The sequence below is a fragment of the Musca domestica genome, unplaced genomic scaffold (genome assembly GCF_030504385.1).
Source record: "Musca domestica strain aabys unplaced genomic scaffold, Musca_domestica.polishedcontigs.V.1.1 1, whole genome shotgun sequence".
In the NCBI taxonomy this organism is placed as follows: Eukaryota; Metazoa; Arthropoda; class Insecta; order Diptera; family Muscidae; genus Musca; species Musca domestica.
In genome coordinates, this window is record NW_026712114.1 from 32105876 (window position 1) to 32122948 (window position 17073).

General features: G+C 38.0%; 3 protein-coding genes across 3 annotated transcripts in view; 2 read left to right on the forward strand and 1 right to left on the reverse strand.

The window, feature by feature from the left end:
* The window catches only part of LOC101900656 (mucin-5AC), a 275856-nt gene that overhangs the window by 136317 nt on the left and 122466 nt on the right, over positions 1 to 17073 (forward strand). The window lies entirely within an intron of this gene.
* On the forward strand, positions 9568 to 11750 carry LOC105261587 (neprilysin-4). The gene has a single exon (XM_011292729.3). It carries the CDS (start codon positions 9608 to 9610, stop codon positions 11672 to 11674), a length of 2067 nt encoding a protein of 688 aa, XP_011291031.2. The 5' UTR covers positions 9568 to 9607; the 3' UTR covers positions 11675 to 11750.
* LOC101899790 (neprilysin-4) lies at positions 14215 to 16600 on the reverse strand. Its single transcript, XM_005179886.4, has 2 exons — positions 14405 to 16600; positions 14215 to 14341 (listed from the first exon to the last, which is right to left on the reverse strand). The coding sequence occupies exon 1, from the start codon at positions 16528 to 16530 to the stop codon at positions 14437 to 14439; it is 2094 nt and encodes a 697-aa protein (XP_005179943.2). The 5' UTR covers positions 16531 to 16600; the 3' UTR covers positions 14215 to 14341; positions 14405 to 14436.

Genomic DNA, 17073 nt, shown 5'->3' on the forward strand with positions numbered 1-17073 from the left:
AAACCAAAAAAAAGAATATTTTGTTTGTGCAGGTATGGTATTTGCTTTTTCCAATCACGATTTGAATACATAAGATTTGAACTAAAATTCGAAAAATTTAAATTATTTAATTTTTGGATATTCAAAGAAAGGTGAAATAGCTTCAAATTCGCTCTTTAGAATTTGAAATTAAACGATTTGAATTGCGAATGGAATATTGGGTCATGGGGAAATTCTTACCAAAAACGGTATTAAGAATTGGTAAACACGATTCGAAAGTGAACTCGAAAGAAAAACAAACATTTCATTTTCAAGTGTAAACAAGTAAAGCTCAGCTCAGGAACTTGAAAATTAAAACAAAAAAACAAGTAAAAAAGCCTCAAGTTCGGCCGAACTTTGAATAGCCTCCACCATTTGGAACGAATTTGGCAGTTTTCAAGGAGGTGCCGTTATATGGGGGCTACACGAAGACGTGGACCTGCACAGACAATTTACTGTCATAGGCTGTAGTATCCATTCCGAACTTCAAATCCCAAATTTGAAACAATTCCGGTGAATAATGTCGATAAAATCATCAAAATACCGAATATCAGGAGATACCGTTATATGGAGCCTATACGAAGACGTGGACCTGCACAGACAATTTTCTGTCATTGGCTGTAGTATCCGTTTCGAACTTCAACTACTAAGTTTGTAAATCATCAAAATACCGAATATCGGGAGGAACCGTTATATTGGTGCTATACTAAAACTTGGACCTACTTGGTATTGAAAATGGGCCATATTTTCAATACCAAAAGTCCTGCACACATAATATACATTTGAGTAAAAGTTATCAATCTACTTCATTTCGTTCGGAAGCTAGAGTGATTTCCACAGACGGATAGATGGACAGACAGACATAGAATTTTATGCTGATCAAGAATATATACAGGGTGAGATAAAAAAACAGCAACAAAGTCATACATTTTTTTTTTAAATTTTATTGATTAAAAGCAAAAAAATATCGGAAATAACATCAAATTTTAGAATAAGTTTAGGTTGGTCACATTTGGCATGATATATGGCTTTCAAACGGCCAATGTAACCGTCACACGCTGCCCGAATGTTGCTCTGTGGTATTTTGGTCCATTCCAGGCGAAGCGTTTGCTTGAGGTGATCGACATTTTGGTATTTTTTAGTGCCAACTTTGCTTTCCAAAATACTCGAAACACAATGGTCCAACGGATTGGTAGCCGGAGATTTGGGTGGCCAGTGTGCGCTGGAAATGAAGCGAGGAGCCTCATTTTGTGGCCATTCTTGGGTGGCGCGTGCTGAGTGCGATGGTGCTGAGTCTAGTTGGCATGTCCAAGGTCAGCGGCCAAAATGGTTGCGTGCCCAATGCTTTAATACACCCTCCAGAATATTTTCGCGATAATATTCGGAATTTCTTCTGACATATAATACGATCGGGGAGCGACCATCGGCTGTTATGGCGGCCCACACAATCACCATGACCGGCGCTTGAGTTATAGTGGCCAACTGAAGGTGTACATTTTCAGCTGAACTCTTTGGCAAGTACACACGATTATTTTGTTTGTTTACAAACAGCTGGACAACGAATGTTTTCTCATCGGAGAAAACCAAATTCGGCAGTTCACCACTTTCGGCCAAGCGAATGCATGCATGCATGACCGCCCGTCCGTCTGTCCATGTACTTTTGTAAACAAAGTACAGGTCGCATGTATTGCCCGATCCAGATGAAATTTTTGCACAGATCATTTGTTTGGCCCAAGGACGAACCCTATTGGAGATAATCGGTCAAAATTTAGATATAGCTCCCATATATATCTTCATCCGATTTACCTTTTATTGTGCATCAAACGTGTAATATCAGCCCGAATTATATGGAATTTTGCATATACACCCAAATTAGGCCTGAAAATATGTATGCCAAATTTGATCGAAATCGGTTCAGATATAGCTATAGCACCCATATATATTGTACATCCGATTTGTTATTTTTGTCCACCGCCGCCGTAATATGCACTCTGCAACAACAATATTTGGGGAAATATATCAAATACAGCTCAGAAATACATTTGCTAAATTTTATCGAAATCGGTTCAGATTTGGATATACCTCCCATATATAACTTCGTCCGATTTACCTTTTATTGTGCACCAAACGTCTAATATTTGTCCAAGTCTAGAAGCTAGTATGTCAAATTTGGTGAAGATCGGTTCAGATATAGCTATAGCTTCCATATATATTATTCATCCGATTTGTTATATTTGTTACCCACAACCGTAATATGCACTCCGTAACAACGATATTCAGGGAAATGTATCAAATACAGCTCAGAAATATCTTTGCCAAATTTTACCGAGATCGGTTCAGATTTGGATATAGCTCCCATATATATCTTTATCCGATTTCAAATTAATTGTGCACCAAATGGACAATACAATTCCGAATTTAAAAGATACAAATGATTCGGCATATTTAGTCCTTTGAACTTTAAATTATAATCATAGCGTGTATGATTGAATTCTCTTATAAAAACTTTTAATTGTTATGTGGAGCTCTACTAAATTAGCACAGTGGTGTAGGGTATCATAAAGTCGGCCCCGCCCGACTATAAGACTTTCTTTACTGGTTTACTTGTTCTTTTATGGGAACAATCGGCTTTGTTGTGAGACTCGTTCAATTATTGATTGATAAATGTGTTATGGCCCATTATCTTTCCTACATACCTTGTTGTGTATTATCATTCCTTTCTCCAATAAAGGATACGTTGTTTTTTCCCTTTTCTTGAAGTATACGATTTTATTAAATAACTTATTTACAAAAATTCTTCTTAAGTATAGAAACCCTAAAATATTTGACATTTTCTCCATGGATTCATTAGACTGTCAATGGGGCATTTGAATACTGTGGAAAATTCCATCAAGTTCGCCAACGAATCAATGACACGAACATCATATGGGATATGGCCCTGATGATGGAGTCGTCGGCGACTATTCAATTTCCAACCAGAACACCACATTTGGACGTAGTGTATGAAAAATAATTGTTTATGATTATAACGTAAGCGGGAATAGGTTTCCATGGTAACTGTTGAGTGATTACCTCTATTTTTGTCATACCATTGCAAATAAGCCACGTAGGATAAGTGGAGGCCACCATTATCTATTATAGATTCAATTTGACCCGCTGTCAGAGGTGGTGGTGACTGATTGTCAGTTATGATTTCCAAGCATTGCAAAATTTGGAGCATGGGAGAGGAGGGGGAGGAGAGAGATCCATTTTGTTGCCTATATTCGGCACGTAAAAGGTCACGTATTAATTCACGTGCCATAAGAGTACCCACTTTGGCGAAATTATGGGCCTTTGGAACATAGGGGGACCAAAGATGGTGGGAGGAAAGTAATTGCTGTGGTATTGACATTTTGTGGATTAAATCAGGGACATTGTTGGGGTAAGGGATTTGTGGCTGAATTTTGTTCAACTTGTGTCTCATTAACTTTTGGAGATTTTTCAAAAAATCATTTGGATCCAAATCAAGATTTTCATAATCAGGTTGCTGCTCATTGTGCTCTCCTAGTTCAATTTTTATGTTTTCCAATTTATCAAGGGGATACTGCCATTGAGTTTTTTGGTTTTGAATTTTTCGAAGAAATATCTCTATTATGCGTTGCCACATTTCTTGAATGTCCTCCTCCATTTGAGGGCTATGATATTGGCGATAAATCATATTCTGCACTGTGTGGGGAAAATATTCCTGGACTTTTGTGAGACACAATGTTTGCTGGGTATCGGGGTCCCAGAATTTTTCCATGAAAAAATTCTCCAAGAGTTTGTAGAAAATATAATTTGCCACCACATGGGAGGGAGTGGTGGCCAAAACTCTCTGCAGATTTTGTAGATAAGGTTCGTCTTCATAGACAATAGTTTCAGGGGAAATGTCAAGGGTCTCAAATCCCCGTCCATATTTAAGCTGTAACTTCTCTAATGTTGTTGACTTATATTTTCCTTTTAAGTTCCCCTCTTTAAGGCCTCTGGCTAAACTAACTTCAAAATCAAGCAAGTCCCTGGCATATTTTAAGGCCTCCTCGGTGGGTATATATAAATAAACGATTAAATTATAGGCCATAATAAATAAATATTTTTGGCGATAACTTTCAAATGTATCCTCCATATAAATGGATTTGGAGACAAGCTTAAAATCTGGACAGCCCACAATAAATTTTGGAACTGGCACATCCCTTGAGGCTGGTAGCAAGGATATTCCGAACAAAATTTCCACAGAGTATTTGTTATAGATTTCCATAGCCACTTTGAGCCAATCAAATTTTCTATCCTCTGCTTCCACCTTCTCCAACATGGGCATTTCTCCAAATTCCTTGGGTATGCCCCTTAAGGATAACAAGTAGTCCTGCCACCCGTCAGGCAAATTCAAACAGGATTTATAAAATATTTTTGCCATATTTTCTTTCTTTGTATGATTTTCCGAATTGGACAGCAATACATATTTCATTTGTTCTACAACTTCCATTTCTATTTTTTGTAAAACTCCTTCCATTTCCGGCTGTCCATTACTGCGATGATAGCTTTCCCAATGGCCACAGGCAAATTCATAAAAATTCTTACAAGGATTTGTTGAGGCATTCATGTAACTCAGGATTTCTAATGATTTTGCATTTCGTAGAAATTCAGCTGCTGCACTCAAAGGTCCTTCTTGTTGGAGCGCCTGACTTAGGGTCATGCTGAGGAAATTAAATATTATCCAGCTCCGTATAATACATTGCACCATATTTTGTTTCGATTTTTTTCTTATTTGAAATATCCGTTAAATTGTTGTTGTTGTTGCCGTTTTTGTTATTGTTATTTGGTGTGTATGCGTTTTCCAGCGATGCTAATATTTCGACATTGCGTTCTCGCCCGCTAAATGGCTACTGATAAGAACTTGCAAAAATTGAACTAGTCTTTTTTTAGTTTTCTATTTGATTTATTTCTGAGTTTTCTGTTTGAAATAGTGGCCATGGTCTCGTTTTGAGTTTTATTAGAAGTTGGCATAATCTTCTCATCAACATACGAGGGTCATATGATGATGAAAATGAATAAATTGGAAATCATTAATTAATTAGAGCAACATCTATGCATACTGCTGCAGATAGTTCGACGTAAGATTACACGGTGCAAAAAAAAAATAAAGAAAAAGAAGGCTATAGATTATAAAATTAGAGCTAAAAAGAGAAGTCACATTTAGCGGCGCTTAAAAAATTTACATCGCAAAGAAACATTAAAAAAGGTTTTCGAATTTTTCGGATTAAAATTCCTTGCAATGCCTTTTAGGTAAATAGAGTCTTGGGAAATAGTATTGATTGCAAGGCAAAATTTCCAAAGACCCTATGTTACATGCATGCTCTCATTTCGAATTTCAGAATTCTAACTCATACATTCTCGTACCCTTTTAATACGAATATTCAAAAACCAAGCCTTATCACACACCTACACACCAAAACTAACCAGGATTCTAGCTTCTATTCGCTATAGTGTCTTAGCCTCTAACAAACGTAATATGCACTCTAAAACAATGACATTTGGTACTAGATGTCAGGTGAAGTCAAAATTTTATAAAGATGTGTTCAGATTTGAATATAGCTCCCATATTTATCTTCTTTTATTGCGAACCATATTAGAAAAATTTGTCCAAATAGGATGGATTTCGGCACATCCGACCAAACTCAGTACAGAAGCAAGTATTTCCAAGTTGGTGAAAATCGCTTCAGATATACACGTTTCATCCGCAGAGCAAGATTCGGGCAGCGTGTGACGGTTTCATTGGCCGTTTGAAGGCCATAATTAGTGCCAAATGTCGGAAATAGCATCAAATTTTAGAATAAGAATTGGCAGCCTTTGGCACGAATTATGGCCTTCAACCGGCAAATGAAATCGTCACACGCTGGCCCAATGTCGCTCTGCGGTATTTTGGCACATTCCCGGCGAAGCGCTTGCTTGAGGTGATCGACACTTTGGTATTTTTTAGTGCCAACCTTGCTTTCCAAAATACTCCAGACACAATAGTCCAACGGATTGGTGTCCGGAGTTTTTGGTGGCCATTGTGCGCTGGAAATGAAGCGAGGAACCTAATTTCGTAACCATTCTTGGGTGGCGTGTGCTGAGTGCGATGGTGCTGAGACCTATTGAAATGTTCAAGGTTTGCGGCTAAAATATTTGCGTTGCCAAGGCTTTAATACACCATCCAGGATATTTTCGCGATAATATTCGGCATTTATTGTGATGCCACGGTCGATTAATACGAGCGGAGAGCGACCATCGGCTGTTATTGCGGCCCACACAATCACCATGACCGGCGCTTGAGTTCTAGTGGCCAACCGAAGGTGCACATTTTCAGCTGACCTCTTTGGCAAGTAAACACGTTAATTTGGTTATTTACAAACTGTTGGACAACGAATGTTTTCTCATCGGAAAAAACCAAATTCGGCAGTTCACCACTCTCGGCCAAGCGAAGCAACTCTTTAGCTCTTTCGAGTCTATTTTCTTTCCGTTGCGGTGTAAGTTCTTGCACTTTTTGGAATTTCAATGGCTTTACCCCGAGCTCATTTTTCATTATTTGCCGAAAGGAATATTGCGATATGTTCTGCTCATGAGCCATTTTTCGGCCACTGCAACGCGGGTCTCGATCAAGTCGCTTCTTTACTTTTCGAACCATTTCTGCTGATGTTGCTGTTTTTTTCCGTCCACTTCCTTTATCTCAGGCTACGCTAGTATAGTATCAGTATCATTTTAACGAGAGATGGTACGAGACACAAAACATTTATTCACATATAAATGCTGGAGTGCTCTAACGATAGCCACTTGTGATTTTCCAGCCAAATATAAAGAAATCACACTATCACGCTTGGAGTTCATCACGAATAACTTTTTTTTTCTGGAAAATTCTCACCAAAAGCTATTGTACGCTTGTAAACATTACAATGAGCTGTCACTGGAATAATTTTAGCAGCTGTCGGACGGGTGGCCTGGAAATGACAACAGTTGGATGTTGGATGCAGTTTTTTCATCTCACCCTGTATATTCTTGATCAGCATAAAAATCTGTGTCGATTTAGCGATGTTCGTCCGTCTGTGGAAATTATCTACCCTTCCAACGAAATGAAGTAGATTGATAACATTTTATTTAAATGTGTTATGTCTGCAAGACTTTTGGTATTGAAAATGGGTCGTGTATATCCACGTTTTGGTATAGTCCCCATATAATAGTACCTCCCTTTTTCGGTATTTTGATGATTAAAGCGACATCGGAAATGTTTCATATTTGGAATTTGAAGTGAGTAATGAATATTACAGCCTAAGACAGAAAATTGTCTGTACAGGTCCACGTCTTCGTATAGCCCCCATATAACAGTACATCCCGACATTCAGTATTTTCATGATTTTAGCGACGTTATTCACCGGAATTGTTTCAAATTTGGTATTTGAAATTCGTAATGGATACTACAGTCTATGGCAGAAAATTGTCTGTGCAGGTCCACCTCTTCGTATAGCCCCCATATAAAGGTACCTTATATTCGGTATTTTCATGACTTAAGCTACATTATTCACCGATTTTTTTCAAGTTCCGCATTTGAATATTCTAATGGCTTATAACAAAAGTGGCCTATGCAGGTCCACGTCGTCGTATAGACCCCAATATAACAGCTATATTCGGTAATTTTAAAATTTTAACTTAATTTTTACGGATTTTATTTAATTTTTTTATTTTTTTTGAAAAATGCCATATTCGTTCTAAATGGTGGAGGGCATTCAAATATCGGCCTGGTCGAACTTACAGCGTTTTTACTTGTTCAAAACAAAATTTGGCCGAATCCTATTTAAATTGTTTAGAATCAGGCCACTTTTAGATATATCTCCCATATATAACTCTTTGTCCGATTTCAATTTTATTGGGCGCCATATATGTAATATTCATCCAAATAAGATGTGTTTAAGAACATACGACTGAATTCATGTTGGAACCAGGTACTTCAAATTTAGTTAAGATATGGCTATACCTCCTGTTTTGATGTTTAAGAAATTTAATACCAGATTTCAGACACAGCCCAAAAATACCTTTGCCAAATTTTATTGATATCGATTCAGATTTGGATATAGCTGCCAAATATATCTTCATCTGATATCGCGGTTATTGTGCACCAAATATGTAATATCGTGAGAATTTTTTCACATTTAAGCGAATTTTCCATTTGGTGAAACTCGGTTTTCATATGAAACTCGGTTTTCATATATCTACTGATGCGATATATATTATCTACTGATCCGATATATATTATTTCAATATAATCGTTTTAATATATCAACTAACATTATCCACCGATTTTTTTCAAGTTTCGCATTTGAATATTCTAATGGTTTATGACAAAAGTTGCCTATGCAGGTCCACGTCGTCGTATAGACCTCAATATAACGGCTATATTCGTTAATTTTAAAATTTTAACTTAATTTTTACGGATTTTTTTATTTTTATTATTATTATTATTATTTTTTTTTTTGAAATTGCCAAATTCGTTCTAAATGGAGGAGGGCATTCAAATATCGGCCTGGTCGAACTTACAGCACTTTTACTTGTTCAAAACAAAATTTGGCCGAATCCTATTTAAATTGTTTAGAATCAGTCCACTTTTATATAAATCTCCCATATATAACTCTTTGTCCGATTTCAATTTTATTGGGCGCCAAATGTGTAATATTCATCCAAATACCACCGAATTCATGTTGGAACCAGGTTTTTCAAATTTAGTTAGAATCGGTTAAGATATGGCTATACCTCCCATATATATGTTTCAACCGTTTTGATGTATAAGAAATTTAATACCAGATTTCAGACACAGCCCAAAAATACCTTTGCCAAATTTTATTGATATCGATTCAGATTTGGAGATAGCTGCCAAATATATCTTTATCTGATATCGCGGTTATTGTGCACCAAATATGTAATATCGTGTGAATTTGTTCACATTTAAGCGAATTTTCCATTTGGGGAAAAAGTCGGTTTTCATATATCTACTGATGCGATATATATTATCTACTGATCCGATATATATTATTTTAATAAAATCGTTTTAATATATCAACTAATCCGCTATATATACTTTTTAATACAATCATTTTCAATGCATGATATTTAAACAAAAAAATAAAAACCAATTTAAACAAAATTGTCAAATTCCAACCCACTGTGCGACACCTTGCTAACTTTTAGTTCATATGCGATTAAATTTTCATTCTAATATGTAATTCAAACAAATCTTCTAAAAACTCTCAGTCTGATATGTTTTAGCTTCTTTTTTATGGTTACTTATTAATTATGGCCTCTGTAGCTTTTTTTTTCAAAAAAAAAAAAAAAGCACAAAATATTGAAAAATTTATCTCCCTTCTAAGCCGACGCAATGACCGAAAATTACCTAGGCCAATATATTGGCATTGCTTCCAGTAGAACTCCGATGTGATAAACTATGACCTCTTTCGTTTTCACAATTTGTCTACCACAGTGAATTGAATTCAGTTTTGCTTTTAACTTTTGTGTGTTTGGTTGTGTTTCTCTCTAAATCGCAGCAGCTGAAATGCTTTGGATCAACGCCATAAGCAATTTCCTAGTGCTGTGGATTGTATTTGGTTTTGTGGAATTTTCACAGGGTTTCCCATTTTTGAACATCACTGTTGCCCTCAAGTATTTGGAGTTTCGAACGTATTTGAATGCATCGGTGGATCCATGTGATAATTTCTACGAATTTGCCTGTGGCAGTTGGCCAGAATATCATCCCACCAGTGAAGATGATACGAGTGTCAGCTATTTTGAAATCATGGAAGAAGCTTTTGATGGTAAAGTAAGGGAACTCCTCAACTCGAGGGATGATGGTATGGAGACGCTGGCTGAGAGAAAAGTGAAAAGTTTTTATAGATCATGTCTCGCCTTGCCGTATCTTTCGCTGGAGTATAATGACAGGCTGAGATCACTGATTTCGGAATTTGGCCAAATGCCAGCAGTGGCGGGGGTGGTGAGTGATAAATGGCCGGGAGAGCGGGAGTTCGAATGGCAACAGGTGGTTGCCAACATACAGAAAAAGTATTCCATAAATATTTTGCTTGGCGTTGGCATCAACACCGATTTCTATGACAACCAAATGAAAGTTCTGTTCTTATCTTCGGGTGACTGGATGTTGGAGGAGAGGGTGTCATATTTCAGTCCAGAATTCCAAGAGTTACGGGATAGTGCCATCAATGCCGTAGCCTCTAATCTCGTGAATTTTTTGGACATAGAGTCCCCAGAGGCTAGAAAAGTAGCCAAGGAAATTTTCAATTTTGAACGGGAATTGGCCAGAGGTCTTAGTGAAGAGGGTCTAAAGCCCATGGAAATGCTAACAGTAACCACTGTGGACCAAGTGCACAGCAAGTACTGGCCACACTTGGATATACGCAAATTACTAATGTCGATTTTTGGCACAGTGCCACATCTAAGAGTCTGGGAACATCATGGCTATTTGGAAAATTTGGTGCAAGTCATGTCCCAAACACCCAAACGCATTGTGGCCAATTATATTTTCTACAAATTCATTGGTGAATTCATCTTTAGCAGCTATGTCGAGAAGAGGGAACAGGAGACCTATTGTGTTGGTCGAATTAAGGAATTTTTTCCAACCAATTTGGAAAATATGGTCTATCGCCGCTATAAAAGTCCCCAAACTGAAAGGGACCTCAGAAAAATGTGGCAATATCTAAAAATGGCCTTTGAGGATGTGCTTCGTTCGGGACAACTCGATTGGATGAGCAAAGAGACACGTCGCTATGCCTTGGTTAAGCTTCGCCATATGCGTCTAGAAATTCCAGCTCTTCGACCTGAACTAAGCGATGAAGATGCCGAATCTTTGACATTAAACGACAACGATTTCATTGAGAACCTAAAGGCATTGAAAATGTTTACAGCTACCAGTGAAATCAAGAAGCTGTCAAGGCCCCTAACAGCCATGGATGATATACCCACGGACACCTATTCGCCACAAAATGCAATAATGTTTAACATTATTACCGTGCCGGTGGCTCTATTGCAAAACTATTACATTATCGGTGAAGGCATACCCAAGGTCTTGATGTTTGCAAAACTGGGTAGCGTTTTATCCCACGAACTGCTGCATGGCTTCGATGATGATGGCCGATTCTATGATAAACGTGGCAATTTCCGTGACTGGTGGGACTCAAGATCTGCAAAAAAATTTGAGGCCCTAAAAGAATGTTTTGCCCAGCAATATGCCTCGTACATTTATGCCGACCAACCGCTGCATCGGCCACCCTCACAGGCTGAAAATATTGCCGATAATGGGGCGATACGTCTGGCCTACAGGGCCTATCTCAAATGGTTGGCAGCGGAACGTGGACGATATCATGACACGGCTTGGAAAATACTGGGAGGTTTCAACTACACATTGCGACAAGCGTTCTTTATTGGCTACGCCCAGCTGTGGTGTGACAATGTCGATCCAAAACATAAAATCTTGAATACCCTCACCGATCCTCATGCTCCAGCCGAGGCAAGAGTTATGTTAACACTGCAAAATCTTGATGAATTTTCCGAAGTGTTTCGATGTCCAGCGGGCAGTGTTATGAATCGAGGGAACAAATGTAAAATTTATTGAAATAATAACAAATGGTGATATTTTTAATAAATAATTCAAAATTTCTATTCCAAAATATGAACTTGTTAACATACGGCACGTGCTTAAGGCTAGTTTACACATCATGTTTGGGGTCATACGTAAAACGAATATTTCTCATACACTTTAAGCATGTGTGAGGCAAGCATTTAATAGTAGACTTAGCCCGATTGTTCTGAGACTCTCTTATGACATTTTTCACATTTAAAAGATTTTTTCAAGATCGGTTCAGATTTGGATATAGCTCCCATATATATCCTCAACCGATTTCGAGTTAATTGTGCACCAAATCTCAGTCTAAATGACCTGAATTTTGGCATATCCGACCGAATTGAGACTAGAAACAAATTCATTATATTCGGAGAAAATCGGTTCAGATATAGCTGTAGCTCTCATATATGTTTCATCTGATTTGGTGTTTACGTCCCTCACTTTCGTAATATGCATTCGACAACAAGGATATTTGCTACCAGTTATCATGTGCAGCCCAGAAATACCTCTGCCAAATTTTATCGAAATCGGTTCAGATTTCAATATAGCTACCATATACACAGGTTGAGATGAAAAAACTGCAACAAATTCTAGACAGCTGTCTTTGTAAAGTCACTCGCCCTACAGATGTTGAAATTATTCCAGTGACAGCATATTATATTGTTTACAAGTGTACAAAAGCATTTTAGAGAGAATTTTCCAGAAAATAGTTATTCGTGATGGAATTAGATCGTGATAGTGTGATTTCTTTATAGTTGAATGGAAAACCACAAGTTTCTATCGTTAGAGCACTCCAGAATTTAAATGCGTATAAATCTTTTGTGTCTCTAATAGGTAGCGTAGCCCGACGTCAAGGAAGTGGATGGAAGAAAAATTCAACATCAGCAGAAATGGTTCGAAAATTAAAGAAGGGACTAGATCGAAACCCGGGTCGCAGTGGCCAAAAAATGGCTCGTATGATGAACATATCAAAATATTCCATTCAGCAAATATTGAAAAATGTGCTCGGGGTAAAGCCATTGAAATTCCAAAAAGTGCAAGAACTTATATCGCAACAGAAAGCAAATAAACTCAAAAGAGCTAAAGAGTTTCTTCGCTTGGCCGAAAGTGGTGAACTGCCGAATTTGTTTTTCTCCAATTAAAAAACATTCGCTGTCCAGCAGTTTGTAAACAAAAAAAAAAAAAACTTGCCAAAGAAGTCAGGTGATGGTGTGGGCCGCTATAACAGCCGATGGTCACTCTCCGCTCGTATTAATCGACCGTGGCATCAGAATAAATGCAGAATATTATCGCGAAAATATTCTGGAGGGTATATTAAAGCCTTGGGCACGCAAACATTTTGGACGCAGACCTTGGACATTCCAAAAGGACTCAGCACTCGCCACCCAAGAATGGCTACAAAATTAGGTTTCTCGCTTCATTTCCAGCGCACAATGGCCACCAAAATCTCTGGATACCAATCGGTTGAAGCATTTTGAAAAGCAATATTGGCACTAAAAAATATCAAAGTGTCGATCACCTCAAGCAAGCGCTTCGCCGGGAATGGGCCAAAATACCGCCGAGCAACATTCGGGCGGGGGTGTGACGTTTTCATTGGCCGTTTGAAGGCCATAACTCGTCCCAAAGGTGACCAATTCGAACAAATCGAAACATATTTTAAAATTTTTTGCTACTTTTTTGTAAAAATTATGGCGTATGACTTTGTTGCGGTTTTTTTATCTCACCCTGTATATCTTTAACCGATTTCGGCTTAATTGAGCACCAAATGGACAATATCAGTCCAAAAGTCCTGTGTTTTGGTATATCCGACTGAATTCAGTCTAGAAGCAAGTACATCGAATTCTTAGAAAATCGGTTTAGATATAGCTACAGTTCCTACATATATGTTTTTTCCGATGTGGTGTTTAAGTTCCTCACATTCGTAATATGTATTCGACAACAATGATATTTGGTGCCAGCTATCTTATAGAGCTCGGAAATACCTCTGTCAATTTTTATAAAGATTAGATCAGATTTGGCTATAGCTGTCATACATATCTTTAATCCGATTTAAGATTTATTGTGCAAATAATGGCTAATATCAGTCAAAATGGAGTGAATTTCGGGACGTACGTTTCCATTTTGTGGAACTTGGCGCCAATCCTTCTCGAAGTGATATCATTCACTCTATAGCAATATTTTTTTTTTTTTTTTTTTGGTATAAAAGATTAAAATGTCTCCGTCAAATTTAGTGAAAATCGATTCAGAAATGGATATGCTTTCCATATATCAGTTCGCTCTGTGACCAAACTATAAGTGGTCTAAAGCCAAATGTTGATAAGTGGTACGATCTACTTCAAATAAGTTATTTTGTTAAAGGAGCTCTACCTTGTTTAGGGCATGGAAAGCAGTGTAGGGTATCATATAGTCGGCCCCGACCGACTTTTGACTTTTCCTTACTTTTTTTTAAAAAAATATTTCTAAAATAATTTTTTTAATCCTCATGAGTCACTTGTATCATTTCATTCACTTTAAAATAAACTTGGAAAACATTATCGCTTCTTCTGTTTTTATTATTAAATTATATTTCTGTTTCATTACCACAAATATTTATTTTTTTATTTTCAATTCTCGTTCTTCTATTCACACTACTCTACTTGATATCATAATTTATTATATCTGCAAAGAAAAAAAAGTTAAATATTTAAACAATTCCAAAACAGTACTCCACTTATAACTCACCTCTTGAGATCTTAAATTTCATTCACATTTTTTCAATAAATTTCACATTTATTGGCCCGATTCATATTGCTATCGACCGGACAATTGAATTCCTTGGCAAATTCTTCAAAATTCGACAATGGACCGATGACACGATATTTCCCCGGAACATGTAGATCTGTGCTGGTTTGCAAATTTTTCACCACCGGATGAACATCACTGCACCACATCTGGGCATAGCTGATGAAGAACAGCTGCTTGCCCGAGTATTTGAGGCGTGGCAAGGATTCAACGGGTAGCATGCCCAACGAACGGGCAGCATCTTCGTACCAACGTAAATAGGCGGCATAAGCTAGACGCACTCCTCCATTGTCGGCAATGTTTTCCGACTGCGATGCCATTTCGGGTAACTTACGGCCATTGTAGGTATAATTTTTGTATTGCAGAATGAAACAGTTGGTGCGATTTTTGAAATGCTCCGTGGAGGTGGCATCCCACCAATTATGGCTATTGCCGGACTTATCAAAATTTCGCCCCGTATCATCAAAGCCATGGATGAGTTCATGTGATATCAGGGAGCCCAGGGTGCCGTATTGTACCGCCTTGGGATAGAGATTGGACCAGACGTAGTAGGGTTGTAGCAGCGATATGGGTACCTTGATTTTATTCTCCACAATAATGTTGGCCGGCGTAAAGGACAAAATCTCCCCAGCCTCCAGGGCGGATGGGGGTTCGTTGAGTTTTTGGCGGACGTTCTTCACACTCAACATCATGGCCGCCTTGAGATTTTCCAGAAAATCGGCTCGGCTCAACTGCAGTCCTCCCAATTCCGCTGTGAAATTCCTTTCCTCATAGGAATTTATTTCCAATTGCATGGCTTTTAGCTTTTCAATGGCATACGAACGGGTCTCTTCACCAATCCAATTCAACCTCTCGGAAAGCAGAGTTTGTTCAAAGGTGGTCTGGATTTCGTGCCACATAAAATCAATCCCCTCTCTGGTGTTGTTGTTGTCATTGAGGCGTCTATAGACCATGTTGTCTAGATTTTTGGCAAAATACCGCTTGGTTCTGCTAATGCATTTCGTTTGTAGCTCCGACTGGCCACGCGGCACCTTGACCATGAAATGCTCCAAGAAATTATAGAAAATATAATTTGCCACCACACGGCGTGGTGTGGTCTTTATAAGTTCTATGAGATTAGCCTGATAATCCTCGGCCATTTCATAGACCTTGTCCTGGGGTACATAGCCCAGGGAGATATTTATGTAACGACGAAGATCCAAATCGTTGCCATATTTTGCGGCCAGCTCATCCATTGTTGTTAAATGGGTAATATCAGTCACCTGGAGCCCTGCGGTGGCATCAATCATGCCCTTGGCCAAGCCCACTTCGAATTCCAGCAGTTCTTTGGCAGTTACCTCAGCCAATTCCTGAGGCAGCCTTAGGAAGCGTTGCAAGTTTTTGGCCATTTTACTTTGATAACCCTCACGGTAGATGGCATTATTCTCATCCAAATACATGGACTTTGATTCCAGGGGCAGACCACGGTAACCAATGTACAGACGATTCTTGGTGGTATCCGAAAAGTCCACCATAATATCATAGCCGAGGATAATGTGTATGCCATACTTATAGGCCATTTCGCTGACAACCTTCAGCCAATCGAAATCGTGGCGATTCCATTTGTCGCCCATCAGCACAGGCATTTCCCCAAACTCCGCCGAAATTTCCAGCAATTTCTCTCTGTACACATCCTTGAGCGACGACAGATTCATGCAAGAATCGAAAAAGATTTTCACTTTTTTATCCACCTCCGTGTCGTATTTACCCATGTCGTCATTTGTCAAAACATCAGCTATTTTGCGATTCAATGCCTGCAGCACCGTTTCAAAGAACCCAGTTGAGGCATGTTCCAAGGTATTGGCTGGATGAAAACGATTCCATTTACCACAGGCAAAATTATAGAAATTATTGCAGGGATCCACGGATTCATCCATTAAATTACGTATTTCGGCCGCCTTGGAGTAGCGCACAATTTCATGGCCAAACGGACTGTCCAAGTCTGAGTTTGGAGCATTCAAAGGCCCAGAGTGGCCGCTCCACGGCCATGATATTAGACACAAAAATATTGGAAACAATTTGAGCATTTGATTTGTTCTTTATGCCGCGATTTCAATATTACAACTGACCCAACACGAATCCTCCCTTTCAGTATTTTCTTTTTATCAACGAGACGCATACCCACTGAGGGATATGCGATAACCTTATCTTCTCTCAACCGCAGTCGTTATTTACACTCTCTCACACGAGTCTTAAGAGAAATCTACGTTTATTGTTTTTTTTTTTTTTTTTTTTTTTTTTTTGAAAAAAAAAAAAAACAATATTCTCTTGTTCATAAATAAATGTATTCAAATACTGCAAAATTTATTTATTTAGTTTTCAATACAAATAGAAGCGATAATTTCCTCTCTTAGTAGATGATTACATACATGATTAGCTAGCCTTTGTTTAGCATGTTGTACTGTGGTTTCAAATGTTTTGGAAGCTAAAACAAATCTTTAAATGGGATTTAAAAAATCTTTTTTATGAGTGAACAGTGCTACAAACGTCGGTTAATTAAAATATATATTTTTTTTTTTTTTAATACGGAAACATTTTTAAAACAAATTTGTTTTATATCCAAATACTGT